The sequence below is a fragment of the Ambystoma mexicanum genome, chromosome 2p (assembly GCF_040938575.1).
Source record: "Ambystoma mexicanum isolate Mex_15411 chromosome 2p, UKY_AmexF1_1, whole genome shotgun sequence".
In the NCBI taxonomy this organism is placed as follows: domain Eukaryota; kingdom Metazoa; phylum Chordata; class Amphibia; order Caudata; family Ambystomatidae; genus Ambystoma; species Ambystoma mexicanum.
Window position 1 is genome coordinate 227,253,864 of NC_090923.1, and position 18,108 is coordinate 227,271,971.

General features: G+C 46.7%; 1 protein-coding gene across 7 annotated transcripts in view; it reads right to left on the minus strand.

The window, feature by feature from the left end:
- The window catches only part of ITPR1 (inositol 1,4,5-trisphosphate receptor type 1), a 3,145,915-nt gene that overhangs the window by 687,168 nt on the left and 2,440,639 nt on the right, over positions 1-18,108 (minus strand). For all 7 annotated transcript variants that reach the window (XM_069643506.1, XM_069643503.1, XM_069643505.1 and 4 more), the window contains one exon: positions 906-1,028. In XM_069643506.1, the coding sequence (XP_069499607.1) occupies positions 906-1,028 (123 nt within the window). The remainder of the gene's footprint in view (positions 1-905; positions 1,029-18,108) is intronic.

Below are 18,108 nucleotides of genomic sequence, written 5' to 3' on the forward strand. Positions count from 1 at the left end.
TGTGGTCTGATGTCCAAAAATAAAATTAATGGTTTACATTAATGAATGTGACCCTTGTAGAAGAAAAGACATAACATTGTTATATTGTGTTGTATGCATAGTTTACAATTTTATTTTTTTTAAAACAGATTAGCTGTCGAGAACTCTGGATTCGTCAACGCCACATTATATTGAGGCGATATGACCAGAGGTAACGGGTCAACAGGTCAACCTGCCGCCGAAGGTCATATCGCCATTAACACCTGTGTAATTCCCTACCTGGGTGCTAATGGTGTTTAATTTAAAAAGAAACAAACCTTACCCTGAGGTTCGGCACCATAGTTTCTAAGTCGGTTTCCTATGCTGATGACTGTCATGTCATCAACAAGGGAATTGAGTTGGGACATTAGAGTGCAGCGCTGAACCGCAAAGCACGTTTAAAAAGAAAATGATTAAACACTCTTAGCACCAGTGTAGGAAACTTCAAGAGTGCTAAGAGGTGAAGGGGGGAGGGAGGGGAGAGGAACTTTAAAGGTAAGGGGGTGCTGCTCGGAACACAGGCCTATACCGGAGAATCCAGCCAGCATTCCGAGAATCCAGATTGCCCAGCGCCCTTTTCCAGGGTGCTAATGTTTTGTTAAGCCAGGTTAACCAGAGAACTGGGTGCCACATAACAGGGGACGTGGACAACCATGACAACACTCAAATACATAACTGAAGGCTCATCAGCGAAGGTAGGGCTGGTTTATGAAAATTAGTCTAATAAGGGAAATAGAAAGTCTAATAAAGGAATTAGAACATCAGAATTAACTTCCACGCAAAATGTTTAATCTCACATAGCACCCAGAGGAAAATGTCAGTTTGCAGTACAAGCAGACAAAAGGTCCAAAAAGCTACGCTGCTTCAGGACTGGAGACAGACCATACCTCCACGGACGCCTTTAAAGGGGTAGAAAAATGCCACAAGCAGGTTCATGAGCACAGCCAGGTTGAAGGAGATACTGCTCCAGAAGGACATGTTGCGAGAGCACCAGTATAGCACAGGCTGGGCTGGGAGAAAGGAGAACATGACATTATATTGTAAATCATTGCAACAGTCATCCACGAAAAACCAGTGAGTAAACACAAAGGTAATGCCTTAGCTAAGCTGTATCATGATAACATTGGCTAATTGTTTAAAACCAGAACACAAACATGGGTTAGATGTTTCAAAAAGGCACCTATACTTTCAGGCAATTATTTGAAAATCATAAGCCCAATGTAGCGTCTGTGCTGCAGCAAGGTTGGAGAATTATGGAGTACGGTCTAACTATATAGTACTCAATGAAACCTTTCCATAGACAAAGGGAGCAATAGCATAATAAAGCAAACTAAAGCAGGTACAACCAAAGGAGCAAGACATGTCGGTCAGTGTTAAATGTCCTACAAAACTGGAAGGCTGCAGGAGGAGGACAATACACTCTACATTTTCACTGGTCCCAAATCTGTGATGCACTCCCCCCACAGTATAGAATAAAGAATGTCAGTATGATTACTAGAGATATATCTATTTTCAGTTAGGAACCCTGAGAGCAAAATATGTTGAAGAGATGTGGTCTAGAGTTTATATTAGCGGCCATGCAACTGGGAGAACTTTTCAGTAATGCTAGCTTATCCACTTGGCCACACACTCATGAAATGACCATCTCCATGTGCATTATTTTTAGAAACACCAAATATTAAGATTGTTTAGAAACGGGGTAAATGCAGATGGCAATGTAAAGAGCTGAGCATTCACATTTAATAAAGTTGTTAAGAAATAAAGGGAGTAAAGAACAGCAGAAAAGTCATAGGATTGGCACCCTTGTTAATGTTTTGGAAAATGTGCCGACCCCCAAACCTTGATGAAAAAACTAGCCATTGCAATTTTAATTAGTACAGTAAGGCCGCCACAGGTCTGAACTTGATACATCATCAAATTGAACGATCCATACATCTGTAAAGAAATCCAGATATTCCAAAATACATCTGTTAAGGACGGCAAATCGCAGGTCATTCAGAACCAAGAGTAAAAAAAGAAATGTTTTAAAAAGGGACCTTAAAGAGAACGAAGAACAAATTACTTTCTTACTTGGTAACCTTCTTTCGATGAGATGCTCCTCCAATGTATTTCACATCTCTGACAGTAATGTCCACAGCTGTCCTGCTTCGGGTATTTTTTCGCCGTCTGCGTCCATGACATCGATATGCTCTCCCTCGAGGGCCTCCGTCGAGCGCCGACGTCACCGGATGTTATATGTGGGACGCACGACGCCGGTAGCCTCAGTTGTCATTTTTTCCCCAGAATGTGTGGCACCAATCTTCTGCCAGTATGACTACAGAAAGCCTTGCAGAAACGTAAGCAGCTTTCGCATAAGAACTTTTGTAGAGGGACTGGCTGGGAGGGTTCGATGTGGAATACGTCGGAGGAACATCCCATCGAAAGAACGTTACCAGGCAAGAAAGTAACTTGTTCTTCGAGGGGATTGTGTCCTCCGACATATTCCACATCTCTGACAGACTCCCAAAGCAGAACCAACGTATGGAGGTGGGAAAAGAATTTAGAATTTTGGAATGCCCAATCAAATTGCAGAATAAAGGACCACCTTACCAAAGGCCAAATCCTGCCCATGGATAGAGTCCAAGGAATAGTGCTTTACAAAAGTATGGACAGAGGCCCATGTGGCTGCATCACAAATATTACGAATGGGAACAGCCCTCTGCAGAGCAGTAGAGGCAGCCACACCCCTAGCTGAATGGGCCCGTAAGCCTACCAGAGGGTCCTTACCCGCCAAACGGTAACATTCAGAGATCGTCAAAATGATCCATCTGGACAAGGTCTGCTTGGTAACAGCTTGAACTAAACGCCTTCCAGAGTATCCTACAAATAGCTTATCATCCACTCTGACCCGGAACATCCGTGAGAGATAGAAGCTCAAAGCTCTCCTAGGATCCAACCTATGGAGTCTCTCCTCTTCCTTACCAGGATGCGGAAGAGGAAAAAACGCCAGAAGAATTACATTCTGGCTCAAATTAAATTCCGACACAACCTTCAGAAGAAAAGAAGGACGAACTCTAAGGACAACCCTGTCCTTACGGAACACCATGAAAGGAGGCTTGTCGGAAAGTGCCTGTAACTCACTCACTCTGCGAATGGAAGTAACCGCAACTAAAAATACAGTCTTAAATGACAACAGTCTCAATGGACAACAATGTAAGGACTCAAACGGAGCTCCCATTAGGAACTTTAGAACTAAGTTCAAATCCCATCCCGGCACCTGGAAAGGTGACGGTGGAAACACATTAGTTAGCCCTTTTAGAAACTTAGAAATCAAAGGAATCTTAAATAAGAACACTCCTCAGACGAGCGCTTAAACATGGACAGCGCCGCCAGGTAACCCTTAATGGTACCCACTTGCAGGCCCTTGTGGGCTAAGAAAAGCAAAAAAGACAGAACCACTGGAATTGAATATAGAAAAGGATCCACATTCTGTACCCTGCACCAGTCGCAGAACTTTTCCCAACGGCAACCGTACAGGGATTTTGTTGCGGGCCTTCTGGCCGAAAGCAACACCTCCATCACGTCTTCAGGGAGGTCCCAATCCCTATATCTCAACCTTTCAGATACCAAGCATGAAGGCTGAGGGACTTGACTTTGGGATGGAGAACCCGACCCCCCTCCGTGAGAGCAGATCGTCTCAGTAGGACGGCGTGGAGGGCAGATGGACATGTCTAGAAGGTCCGGGTACCACGCTCTCCTGGCCCCCTGCCGGAGCAATGAGGATCCTTCTGGAACCGAACCTCCGTAACGTCCGCAACACTTGCGGAATGACGGGGACTGGAGGAAACGCGTACAGCAGTGGGAAGGACCACTCCACTACGAACGCGTCCCCTAAGACTCTTTTGGAGGAAATTCCCGTGAGCAGAATCTTTCGCACTTCCGGCTGACACTGGTGGTGAAGAGATCCACTTGTGTGGTCCCCCAAAGAGAAAAGATCTCCAAAAGAACTTGCTGAGCCAGCTCCCACTCGTGAGAGACCGTGCTCTGCCTGCTCAGAGTGTCCATTGCCATGTTTTCGTCTCCGGCCAGATGAACTGCCGAGATGGAAATTTCCTGCTGGATGGCCCAGAACCAGAACCAGTGACACTGCCCCCCCTTTTTGTTGAGGCAGTGCATTGTCACTGTATTGTCCGTCATAATCAGGACATTTTTCCCCCCCGTACAGACAGCCGAAAAGCCTTCAGGGATAGCCTGACAGCCCGCAGCTCTAACAGATTGATGTGGAGTCTGGACTCCGACGGAGACCAACGACCGCTGACTGTCAACTCGTTGGCATGAGCTCCCCATCCCGTGAGGGATGCATCCGTCACGATCGTCACCTCCGGCCAGGTTAGCAAAAATTGTGCACCCTTAATCAGATTGCCTTCTACGGCCCACCACGGAAGGTCCTGGAAAACCGAGGGCGGCACCTGAACGGGATCCGACATCCTGCTGAAGGACTGCGGCCATTGCATCTTGAGAGCCCACTGCAGAGATCTCAACCCTAGCCTGGCCTCTGGCACCAAGATAATGCAGGATGCCATGAGGCCGAGCAACATCAATAACTCTAACGCCGGGAGACTCTGGGCATGTTGAAACCTGCCCACCATCTGCAGAATGTTATGAGCCCTCACCTGGGGAGGCGAACACTGCCCCAGGGATGTGTCAAGCACTGCTCCGATGTACTGGAGCCGCTGGGCAGGTGTCAAATGAGACTTCTTTAAGTTGAGGGAGAAGCCCAGCCTGTGAAGGGAGTGGCAGGTGACGGACAGATGATCCAGGGCTTGCACAGGAGAGCGTTGTCATGGTTGTCCAAGTCCCCCAGGTAGGGGTAGACGTGAATCCCTCCTTTCCTGAGATACGCTGCCACCACCACCATCAGCTTGGTGAAGACCCTCGGGGCGGAGGTCAATCAGAATGGCAGGACCCAAAACTGAAAATGCGAGTCGCCAACCGCGAACCTCAGGTATTTCCTGTGCTTGTGATGAATCGGCACATGAAAGTAAGCATCCTTGAGGTCGAGAGACACCAACCAATCCTGAAGTTGAAGGGCCTGGAGGACTTGAAAAAGAGTAACCATCTTGAACTTGTCCTTTCTGAGGAGCTTGTTCAAACCACGCAAGTCCGTGATGGGTCTCAATCCACCGTCTTTTTTCGAGATCAAAAAATATGGGGAATACCATCCCTTGTTCCTCTCCGCTACAGGCACCAGTTCTATGGTGCCTTTCTCCAGCAGGGGTAGGATTTCCTGCGCAAGGAGCGGATCCGGACGCTTCAAAGAGAGCTTGGATTGTCATGAGGCCTCGGCCAGAAAGGAAGACAGTAGCCATGGCCTATGATCTCCAGAACCCACACATCTGAAGTAATGGCACGCCCTTCTACAAGATGCTGCGCCAGCCTTCCCCCAACCAGCGAACCATGGGACATGGCCTCATGACTGTTAGGCAGAATTCTCATTTATGGCTAATTTCCCTCACCTAGCGAGTCCCCTAGCAGCTTTGCTGGACTTCTTGAATTTATTTTTTTCCACCTGGTAAGAGTGAGAGCTTTTCCCCCACTCTTACCTGTGTTTTGCTATGTGGTTCCATCTGTTTTTGCGATTGTGGACTCTGAAGTACACCACTTCAGTAGCCCCTTTCTTTGTGTGTGTCACACAGCACCTTCAGTGCCGTGGCACAGGGTTGTCTTTGAGACATCCCTCGACTCCATTTCTTTTTTTTTTTTTTACATTTGGTTTTATTAGTTTTTAACAGAGGAACAAACAGAATGAAGTACATTTTACACATTTCACCGTTGTACGCATATGATTGTATGACAGGGACAATATACGATATGTCAAACAAACTTTTGCTTCATACGTTACATTGCTTATAGCAGGGTATGTCCATCATGACTTAAGGAACCCTACCCGCCCTCCTCCCTTCCATGATTGAGCACTCATCCGTTGAAAGTTATAGAAGCGTGGGGACTTCATAGGTGTTTTATGCACGTTTCAATTGTCTGGTCGGTCTGGAGTCTCCTATCACAAATTATTTTCCTTTGAATTCTGTCGAGTTTTACTTTTTCATCAGGAGCCGGGAATTCCGTCCGAGTGGGACTCAGAGTCTGTTACGTGGTGTTTATTTTTAAAGTCCGACAATAGGGCTTCACATTGGGCGGCTTTGCCGTGTAGAGAGGCTGTTATTGTCTCCATTAGGTAGATGTTTGTGGCTAGAGTGATCCATTCATTTTTGCCGGGCAACGTTGCAGATTTCCATTTAATCACCAAGAGGGCCCTGGCCGCTAGCAACAGGTGGGGAGTCAAACCCTTCACTCTGGTCCATTGATGATCTTTTTCCAAGCCGAACAGCACGAGGTAGGGGTCGGCTCGACTCCATTTCTGAGGCGACTACTCCCCCCAGAAAAGGCTAAAGTTACCATTAACTTTACTTAGTCAATCTACCACAGATCCAGTACACCCCATCTTCCATGGAGTACTGAAAAGGGTTAACTCGTATCCCTTTTTATCTTTACCTCCTAGAGCATTGTTTCGCTCTTTTAACATTTAGACTTGGCTGGTGGCAGTGGTATCTACCATAACTTTTCTACCGTGATTATATTAGATAAACGTGGTACTTTTCTTGGCTATCATAGTAGCCTCGAACATAAACCCGCTTGACCAAATCGTCTTTCTTTTGGCTCCGCTTGGGTTTATTCACCATTTCTTTTTGTTAAAGTCCTTATTGTGTTTTACTTTGCGCGGCAAACTAGGTTTGCCTTCTTTGTTCACTGTCTTGGCGGGCTTCTGCCCAGAAACCCTCCTCAAGGCGCCTGGGTGTCTAGGTGGGCTGAATGTGAGGTAGGGGTGTAGTCACCCCCTGCACAGGGTATCCTAGGAAACCCAAGACACACTTTGTCATGATTGGCCAGGGTAGTTGTCCGGGCTGGACAACCCCCCCTGCTGGGAGATTGACAGCCAGGCTGCGTGAATGGGGTTTTTTTTGCATAAAAGGCAGGTCTCTTGGGCTAGACGTTAGAGTCGCCACTGGAACTACAAGGAACCAAAGAGAAGCGGAGAGTACGACCGCTGCTGCAACTACCCCGTCCCGGTGAAGCCCTGCTGCAGTCCTGAGCTATCTGCTCTTCAACGACTCAGAGAAGATCCAGTCCGGAGTCTTCTTCCCTTGAGCTTCTACAGCCAGAGGATCCTCTTACGTGGTCGAAATCGGTGCACACTGCTGTAGTGGTCCGGATAGCCACCTGAAGAGCCTCTCCTGTTTTTAAGGAGCGCACCTTTTATTCCGTGTCGCTGCTGCCGGCCTCATCCCTGCGTGGTGCAGCCCCCCTTCAGACGTCCTCCCTTCTCGACGAAGCTCCAGGAATGGTGGGTCTGCGGGAAACCAACAGGAACAACTGCCAGGGCACCAGCTGCACCATTGGAACAAGGTACTATGTTCTGTTGAGTAAACGGGGTGAATCCCTTTTTCTTCATTTCCAAGGTTTGACCTTGTCTTCCCTCCTTCTTATAACTTTTGCTTCCGAACATTGACAATATCGAAGTATTTTTGGCTCCGTTGAATCGTGAACTGTTAGACCGTGTGATCTTCGGCAACTGGCCCCAGTGTCTTTCGACCCTGGCTCTGGCCCTTTGACTTTTGAACTCCTGTCTCTGAGTGTTTCTTGATTCTGCCTGCCTAACCGAAATATAGCCTGTAATTTTTGCCTCCAACTCCCTCTGGGTATCTCAGGTGCTAAGTGTGTTTTGCCCCGGTAGCATTTCATGTCACAGTTACGCGTTTGTTTAGTAGACCGAAATGTCAAAAAGTGGTCGCAATCATTTCCGCGGTAACGTGTTTTTGTGCCTAACACCGGTTCATTCCAACACAGGGTACTTACCTTGAGACTTACTGTACAAAGTGAATTGGTTAGTAAAGCCCCAGCGTGTTAAGGGCAAGCCAGCATCTACCTGGCTGCTTGGCGTTTGCTGCTGGCATCTGCAGCATTGTTTCCTGGACGAGGAGCGAAGCAGACTGAAGCCCCGCCTCCATCAGGAAGTGCGGGCTAAAAGGAGCCCCCAGCTGCCCTTGCGGCGTAAAGCCCAAGCGTGTTAAGGGCGAGCTAGTATCTACCTGGCTGTTTGGCTGTTTGCTGATTTGCGGAGACTGAGACTCACAGCCCCAAAAGTGAAACTACATATCAGGAGGAAAGTTGCAGTGTCTACACTTGGATCCACTCATAAACTTGGAGGAGCTGCACGACCGGACATAAATGGGACGCCTGACAAGTGAGCCTACAGAGTCAGCGGAGCCGACGGTGAAAACACGGCTACAGGTAAGACAGAGGCTAGCCTCCCAAATGTCAGCCTCACCACTGCGATTAACGAAAAGTAAACATTTGCCCATTTTAAAGCAACTGAGACTCCCCTTTATGAAAGACAGACTCCCCGTGGAGCCAGAGCTGCTTACCCCCCCCCGCCAAAGAAACAACTAAGTATATTAATGTCATCTAGTCCACTAGAGGGGGAGGCATCTATAAAAGAGGACATTACATCAGGGGCCCTGACTAGACCTAATAAAGCGAGGAGTGAGACCCCCGGGGAAGGGGATGAGGCGCAGGAGGCCTTTCCTCCACAGGTTCTGACTTCGGGGGCCCAAATGGGGTCATTTGGCACAAGCAAGGATACCATAACATCAAAAAGTGGGCCAAACAGGCCAATGGAGTCCTTAGAAGTTATGGAAATCCCCCCCTTACTGTCTCACCCAGGCCCTTTAACCCGGATCTGGGGAGTAGACAGAATATTGAGGAGGTGGGCGATCCTCATTCAACTACACCAGATTCATCTCAGCCAGTGTACAAGGCATTCCCCTTTGCTAACCAAATGGGAGAGGAATCTCAGAGAATAGAAAATAATCAATTAAAAATTAATGAAGGGGGGGTGAACATCCTGCCACTTCCCCCCTTCTGACAACAGGACAGAACGTAAAAGCGATGCAAACAGATAATCATAAGGCTGATACGATCCAAGAAGCTGAGGAAAATTGGAAAGAAAAACTCTCAGCACTGGCAAGGACAATTGATCCTCTAATACAATCTGCAAACGTAGAAAATAGCATGAATTTAATAAGAAACGCGGGCGAAAGGGAAATAGTAAACATTGCGACTGATATATCTATACAGGAACTCCTGATAAGACCGCAAGAGTTGTCAGGCCCACCCAATCCCTGTAGCTTACAGCTGCTGGCTTTGAAGGATGCCGAGCAGCAGATGGATCAGAATGAGGACGTTTATGAAACTGGAATAGGAGAGTTCAGCCAAAACGAGTTATCAATCTGGCAGGACGAGTCTTTGTGGTCAGACACGGACAGGTCTGCGGAGATTCAAACCTCAAAGAATATAAAAAACAAAAAAAGGATTGTTTTAGCAACGGAGCCAGACCATCCCCTGAGGGGGGGAACCAACTCAATGGTATCACCAGGTGCTCCAAATTGGAAGATTAGAGAGGAAAGAAAGACCACGGAAAAAATACAACGAAGCAACTCCAGCCTGGCGGAGAAACTTATTCAGGACATTTAAAATTTAACTGGGAATAATCGGAAATAAGGATTGACGATAATTCCTTGGAAAAAATTAAAGAGTTGTGCAGAAAGGGGAGAATGGATGACCTCGTGCATGCACAAAATGTGGTGATGGCGGCCCTGAATATTGCAATTGCTCCATTCCTTAAGCTCTATGAAAACATCAACGAATCCCTGCAAACGGTTCTTGCAGTAAACTCCAGAACAAGGGAACAGACAAATGAAATGGATGGTTTCCTGAAAAGACTAGAGCTGAGAATGGATATGGAAGCTGACAAGTCAAACAAATGGCAGGACCGGCTAAGTTACATGGCACGCCGAGACTCCAACGATAAGCAATTACTTATGGAGGCCATACTAGAAGAGCACAAGTGGCAAAGAACAACCTCACAACAAACTCCTTTGAAAGGCCCAAGGACCGGTGAACGAAGACTCGAAACAGAAGAACCGGGAGACATAGAGGTCCAAAGACTGCCACTGTCACGGGATATAAAACAGAGATTGACGAAAGGAGGTCCCTTGATACTCGGCAGGGGTCTTAGTAAATGAAAATTAAATCAAGAAGGAAAGGAATCTCATCCCTCTGATCATCCTCAAAAACCGACAGAAAAGGAGATAAACGGGGAAAACACGAAAATTAAGTTATGAAATATTTCATGAAGCCCCAAAGGAGAGTAAAAAAGCACCAACACCAGGCTTAAAGACAGCCGTAAAAGATCCACAAAATAAATCGCAAAAAAATAAAAATAAAAAAATCAAAGAACCAAGCAATCAAGAGGAAGGAATGTGGCTCAAGGGCCTTCCTAAGAAACATCAAAATGCCAGAGGGTGAAGAGCAAAGACACCCAGCGAAGAAACCAAGACTGGAGTAGAAATAGGTAAACTTGTAAAAGAAAATGAAACCCAAAAAAAAAAAATATGCAACTTTTGAAATAGACAGTGAGTCGGAGGCAGATGGGTACTTAAGTGATTTATTGGGAATAATAGAAGAAAATCAGGAGGATGAACATTAGTTAAACATAAGTCCGTCAGACTCGCAGAATATTGACAACCAGCTACACCATTACGAATTGGAAAAAAAAGACAAAAGGCGAGGAAAAACATAAAAGATCGGAGAGGATCAGTAAAAAAACAGAGGGAAGGAAGATTGATAAAGTCAGGAAACGTACTGGAAGTGAGGAAAAAAAGAGGAAATCGTAAAATCAAGATCAGATTTCTGGAAAAGACTAGAAGAACGAAGAGGGTCGAGGCTGCATTCATCAAGACCGACCAGAGGAATGGACCCCAGAGACAAACTGAAGTTGCAAACAAATACAACAAAAAAGGGACATAGTGAGGAACGGAAACCCGAAACAGCCGGGAGAAGAAAGGCCACTTATAAAATGTATAATCTCAAATTGGAAAGAGTGTCAAAAGATTCAAAAAGAATAATCTTGAATAGAAAAAATGTGTGTGATGACAATTTTTAACCAACTGTCAATACTTAGAAAGATCTCAACAGACGACATCTTGATTATCGAATTCCTGGAGGAAAGGAGGCCGGATGTGATAATACTCCATCTAAGATCACAAAGGATAAAAGAAACAATGATGAAAGCTAAGGAAAGGCTGGCTGTAGCCGGCTTCAGACTATCAGAAATTGAGTTAGTGGAAAGAAGTAAAAGAAAGGCGATCAGTGATCACTTAATAAATGAAAGTCAGAAATCCAGGTCGAAAGCACCTGATGGAGAACTTAAGAGTCATCATCATAAAACCCCAGAAAGAGAATATATTAAAACTAGGTCTGGGGAAAAGAACAGAGAAAAAAAGACTCGTCCATGGCAATACTGGGAAAGAGACTGCACCACCTAAATCTGCTTTGAGAACTAAACAAATAGAATACTATGCCCAAAGTGATCAAGAATACCCAAAGCGGAGGCAGAAGGATACTCAGTGCGAGGGAAGCAAAAGCAGAGACGACTTCAGACCATTGATAAACAATTCAATGGCAGCACTGAGATTTACGGTGGACAACTCCAATTCAAAAGAAATAGCACAAAGAAGCCGTAATTTAGGGCAAAAAGAAAAAAGGAGATTGTGATTTAAAACCAGAGAAAAAGAAACAATAGGCCAAAAATGAGGCAGGAAGGGGGAAATCCCTACTGGCCTCCTGGAACACCAGGGGCTTCAGCCGTCTTTTCTCAGGGGAGTGTGCGTTTCTGGGGAAATACGACATAATATGTCTGCAGGAATCTTGGATAAGACAGCTCCCAATCTGTGAAGGTTACGAGGTGTTTATGAACCCAGCAAAGAAAGGCTTACTGGGTAGACCACGTGCTGGTCTGTTGACACTAGTAAAAGGCGAGAGCGACCTTCACGTCTTGAGACACCACACCCCAAACCTGTACGTCCAGATCCTAAGGATAAAGAAAAAGACAAAATCCCAGGAAATTGGAATCCTTGTAATTAACACTTATTGGAGCCAAATTGACTGTGAATTTGAAACATACTTGTCCGACATCATGGATGAAATAGATGAATCTATGATAAAGGAAAAAAAACAACTTATTCTCCTCTGTGGAGACTTAAATTTAAAGTTGCTGGATAAGGAAGGGAAACCAAAATCTAACTCTCAGCTGGAGGGAAACGCCAAACGCTGGATGGAAGAAATGGAAATAAGAGAAATGAAAATCATAAATGGCCAGACTAAAGGAGACCTTGAAGGAACCTCCACATGGACTAATAACACTAGCAGTGCGGTTCTAGATTATTGTTTTATAGCAGTGAACACCCAAAGACGGATAAATTCCTTGAGAGTCAAGAAAAAAAAGCCAGTGACCATGCTCTCCTAGAGATTGAATTTAACTGGGATTCTGGGAGCGTAACAAGTCTTTCCCTAACTCCTCTAGAAGTGACAAACCGGCTCAGAATAAAGCCACCAGCAATCGCTAAACTAGTGGATGGATACAATAACCACGTCAAAAAAAATCTCAATGAGGTAGAATACAAATGGCTTTTAAAACAGTACGAAGTTCATTATAAGGGAACTAATAATCCTTCAATATCAAGGAAATACGTGTATAAAGCAAAACTGGTGGCCAAGAAAAAGGAACATCGCGCCACATTAAGAGGCTTAAAAAAAAGCGTGCTGTCGAACAAAGAGGAATTAATACAGAAATGCAAACAATCCTATAAAAATTGACTGATTTCATCGAAGGCCTAGCGAGCACAATGTGACGCAGAGAAGATGTTAGCAGCAATTCAAACAGTAAATGCACGCAGTTTATGGGAGATCATTAACAAAGGCGAGGACTTCCAACCAGCTCTAACCACTTCCCAGGTCTCAAAAGAGATATGGATCAAGCACTACACTAGCCTCTTCAAGCTGAGTTCAGTAGTAGAAATAAATTCATTCCCATGTAAAAAAAAAATAAACGCCCTGGCAAATTGAATGTGACTACGACGACATTCTGGGGATCATCAAAAAGCTCAGCTCAAGAGCAGCCGGACCTGACGGGATATCAAACCATCTGCTTAAAGAAAACGGGGAGGCTTGGGTGAGTTTTATTTTACAGCTTTTCAATCAAATAAAGAAAACTTGCACCATCCCGTCATCATGGAAGGAGGCGTTGGTAGTACCAATATTCAAAAAAGGAGACCGGGAAGATCCGAAGAATTATAGGCCTATTTCCCTCCTGGACTCTATAGGAAAAATCTTTGCCTCAATTCTTCTAAGGGATCTTAAGAAATGGGTGACAAAGGAAGGTTTACTGGACAAACGTCAAACAGCCTTTGTTAGTGGTGTTGGAACCACTCTGAATTTATTCATCTTGAATATATTAAAGCTCCGGGCCCTGAAAACAAAAACAAGTTTATTCTTGGGCTTTATAGATCTAGAGCAAGCTTTCGATGGAGTCAGTAGAGACCTTCTGTGGGCAAAACTGAAGAACTGGAACTGCCCGAGAGACCTCATGGAAGCTATTCAGGAACTGTACACTGGATCAATTCAAATCATAACGAGAAAAGGAAGAACCACTACGGAAAAGATTCCTATATACAAACAAATTAAGCAAGGTTATTTATCTTATACTTGGCAGATATGGTCGAGTCGCAGAGCAAGATCAGAGGCTTTCCACCGACAATTAATGAGGAGAAGCTGTCCTGGATCCTCTATGCGGACGACGTGGTCTTTATTGATCAAACAGCTATTGGCCTCCAGCGACACATTACATAATTCAAACAATATCTGGACAGAAATCAAATGAAGGCAAACATAAAGAAATCTGTTATCCTAATAATGAAGTCAGCCAGGGGGCAAAAATCCAAAAGAAAGAACTTTGTATGGTCAATTAACAACCAAAAACTGGATATAGTTGATACCATGATTTACCTGGGAATAAGAACAAACAAAAATGTAAATGAGCATGGTCAATACTTTTTTATCAGAGAAAAACTGTTAAAATTAACAAACCAAGCAGAGCGCTCCATCAAAGATATGGAAATACTCAATGATGCCAATATTGACATTTTACAAACAAAAAGCGGTGGGGGGTGCCGAGTTATGGGGCGGAAACCCTGCTCAATCTTCAGTGGGAAACTTGGGGTGTAGTCGAAGCCTTTTTCTGGCAGAAGATCTCCCCAACTGCTTAGCGACAGCTACAACAAGGCAGGAACATAGGCTCCAATCTTGAAGATCAATAGTCTTGTGGAAGACTATTTACTTTTATAGGAAATGTATTCTGGAGTTTCCTCCACCCCCTTTTGAGATCCTGGCGGAGAAAAGGGATAAAAACCTTCAACTGTAGAAAGTGAAATGCCTGACGGTTCTAACACACTATGACAAAAGAAGAGATCCTAAGAACAGATCCCAATAAAGCAAAGAAAATCTTGCAGTAAAATGACTCGGATGAAACGAGCACCTTAAAGCAAGGAAACAAACTGTGCCATAACATCATTTGGGAATGTAAAACATTAAATGACACACCACCTTATTTGAGGAAATTCCCATCATCCCATTATAGGGATCTGCTGATGCGTTGCAGACTTAACACCCTACTGACCAAAGAGGTGCAACTTCAAAGAAAACAGATCCTGATCCTAGATGCAAGATGTCGAAAAGCTAATATAATTGAAACAACTAGGCATCTTGCACTATCCTGCCCGAAATTACCAGCTCAAAGAAATCAGTGTTTGGGAGAATGTGGGCCTCATTACACGGTAGGCGCTAAAAAACGGGATTTACCGGCATGGCGCTATTAGCGTGTCCGCCCTCACAGGAGACCGCCAATAGCGCACCATTACGAGTAAGCGGACACGCGCATAGGGCCATGCCGGTAAATGACCCTACCGCCATGGCGCAAAAGCACCTTACCGTGCCCGCCCAAAGTGCTGATAGCACCTCCGCTCTCACTGTACATGCTATTTGCGGTCACCGCTATTAGCGATGACCGCTATTAGCGGTGACCGCTATTGGCATCGACCGTTAAATAGCGGAAGCGGAAATAGCGTCATCGCACCGGAACGGGAAAGAGCACGGCGGCCATCTTCAAAAACACAATCCATTGCCATCCTCTGCCCCCTGGACCATATTGGAGTAGTGAGCTGTGTGAAATCGACCGTGACACCTGCATCATGCCCAAGGCCCTGAAGAAAACATGTGACAGGCAGCGGAAGGAAAAGTACACCAACGAGGAACTGGTCATGTTGACGCAGACCCTTGCAGAGCATGCAGAGGTCGTCTTTGCAAATGATATGCGCCGTGCCACCCTGCTCAAGAAGAAAGCCATCTGGGAGGAGGTGGCGGTCAAAGTCAGTGCCGTGGGCACCAGGACGCGCACTGTGCGTGAATGCAGGAAGAGGTGGGACGACCTCAGGCTGCGGGTGAGGGGCATCCTGGCGGAGAACCACCGCATTGCCACTGCTGGCGGAGATGGCTCCCCAATACACCTGAAGGAATGGGAGGAGACATGCGCCAACATGATAGCCACCGAGAGCATTGAGGGAGTGGGCAGCATGGAGGTCGGCGTGGCTACCACTTCTGATGCAGGTGAGTGTACACATGACAGGATGCGGTGTGAATGCACAGTCACCCCCATATGTGAGCCCAGGCCCCACTCATGCATGGACACACATCCACACATGCACCCATCCATCACCATGTCAGTGTCAGACCCAAACACACACACATGCACACATCACCAGAGACAAGTCCCAAACTCAAACATGCATGGATGAGGCACTGAACTGGCACATCACCTGCATCCATAACTGCTAAGTCCCAATGTCCACAACTGCATGAACCCTGTGATTTACATTGAGTATATTGAAACGCAACCAATGCCATCCCCCTTCTCGTCCCTGACAGGCTCACATACAGATGGGGAGGATGCTGCTGATGCATCAAAGGCACCACCTACATCAAAGAGGCCAAGGGCACAGGAGCCAGAGGAAACCCCTGCAACATCGAGGGGCAAGGGTGGAAGGCCACACCTGAAGAGTGGCAGCCTACGTCACAGTGCCACTGCCAGGGCAGCAGTAGCTGCACCACCAACTGTGGGCCCACCACCGGAGGCAAACCCACTGGCAACAATGCCAGACACCCAGGGCCCACCATCAGCTGCGGCAAGCTCTGCTGGTGAGGCAGCCGCCACTGGCCCCCAGTCCGATCCAGAGGACACCCTACTCCAGCAAATGGAGATGCACACCCCAAGCCCCCCAGGAAGCCCAGAGCCCATGGCATCCCAGACCCCTGGTTCTGATGGGACTTACGAGGACACCAACCCTGCAATAATGTCACCCATGCTACCATCACCAGTTGCATTGGAGCCATCTGTGGGCACGGCATCCAATGCACGGTCACCCGGCACTGATCAGCAATTCACCGCCATCCTGCAGCGCCAACAGGAGCTGACCGTGCTGGTTGGGCAGCATGTCGCTGAGGCAGCAAATCTCACCGAGAAGATAGTCCAGACGGCGAGGCACTCCACTGAGCGCATGGACGCCAACACGGACAGGATCTGCAATGAAATTGCAAGTCTTAGGGAGGTGCTTGTCCGCATGGCAGACTCAATGGACCGCCACTTTCACCCACAAGGCCAGTCTGCCCCATCCTCGACTTCCGGGTCGACTCAAACAAGCCCCCTCAGGCGCTCGATGAGAACCACCAGGCGCACGTCTGGCAACCCTCAAGACCCTTCCAAGGACAATTGCAATTAGGGGGCTAATGGGGATACCCCGGTGTGCATTGGCCATGGCAGAAATGGCAGAGACATGAGGGACTGTTGTGGGGGGTGGTGGGAAGGGTGTTATGGGTCTGTTGGGGGGGGAAGGGTGTTATTGGTCTGTTGGGGGGGAAGGGTGTTGTGGGTCTGTTGGGGGGGGAAGGGTGTTATGGGTCTGTTGGGGGGGGAAGGGTGTTATGGGTCTGTTGGGGGGGGTGTTATGGGTCTGTTGGGGGGGGAGGGTGGTGGGATGTTTTTGGGCTTGCACTACTACACCTTCATGTCACTCAATACACTGGTTTCTGAACAAAACACAGGCTTGGACATCTTCATTGTGTGTGTGTACTTTATTGGCAACAGGGTCCATTGCGTGCTTCAAAACATACACCAGTGCATTACCCCCCATATCCATGTGACAGTACGGAAACATGTTTCTCAGAATATTTGGTGGATCAGATGCCGTCTCACAGCACGTCCCTCCTGGCCATCCCCTCTTGCAACACCTGCATCCCCCTCACCTCCATCCTCATCACCATCATCATCCTCATCAGGTACTTCTATTTCTACGTCAGGGGGCAGTGGCACATTCCGTCTGATACACATATTGTGCAGCATGACACATGCCATGGTGATCTTGGACACCTTCTCATGTCCATACAGGAGAGCACCACCAGACCTGCTTATGCACCTGAAACGTGACTTCAATAGTCCAAAAGTCTGCTCGATCACGATGCGGGTACGGGTATGTGCACGATTGTATTCCTCCTCGTGCCTGTTCTGTGGGTTCCGTACAGGTGTGAGGAGCCAGGGCTTCAGGGGATAGCCCGCATCACCTGTATGGGGGAATGAACGGGGTCCTGTTACTGTTCACCTCAAAATCGGCCTGTTCACATCACACAAATTGACATTGCATTGTGATTCAGGTACTAAATTGACAGCATTCATGCAGTTGGTCTGTGTGACAGCAACTTGCAAGGGGGAGGTCGACCCTGCAAGTAGAAATGCCACATTCATGCCTCCAACAGTAATTGACATGTCATGGGTGAGGCCAGGTCTTAGGTGTCCCTGGCCCATACAAATTAGGTAACACACTGCTAGTGTACTGACATCCTGACACCGATGTTGCCATGCTGTGAAGCATCACTTCAGTGGTGCCATAGGTGTGTGGATCAGTGCTATGTCTAGGGGTGATCCCTTTGCATGCATTCAAGGGCGCGTTGCTGGATTGATGTTGTGCTGCACTGATTCTGTATTACGGTCTTGACACCATGTTGCAGGTTTGTGTAATATGTGGCGTGGCATGATGTGCAATGTGGATG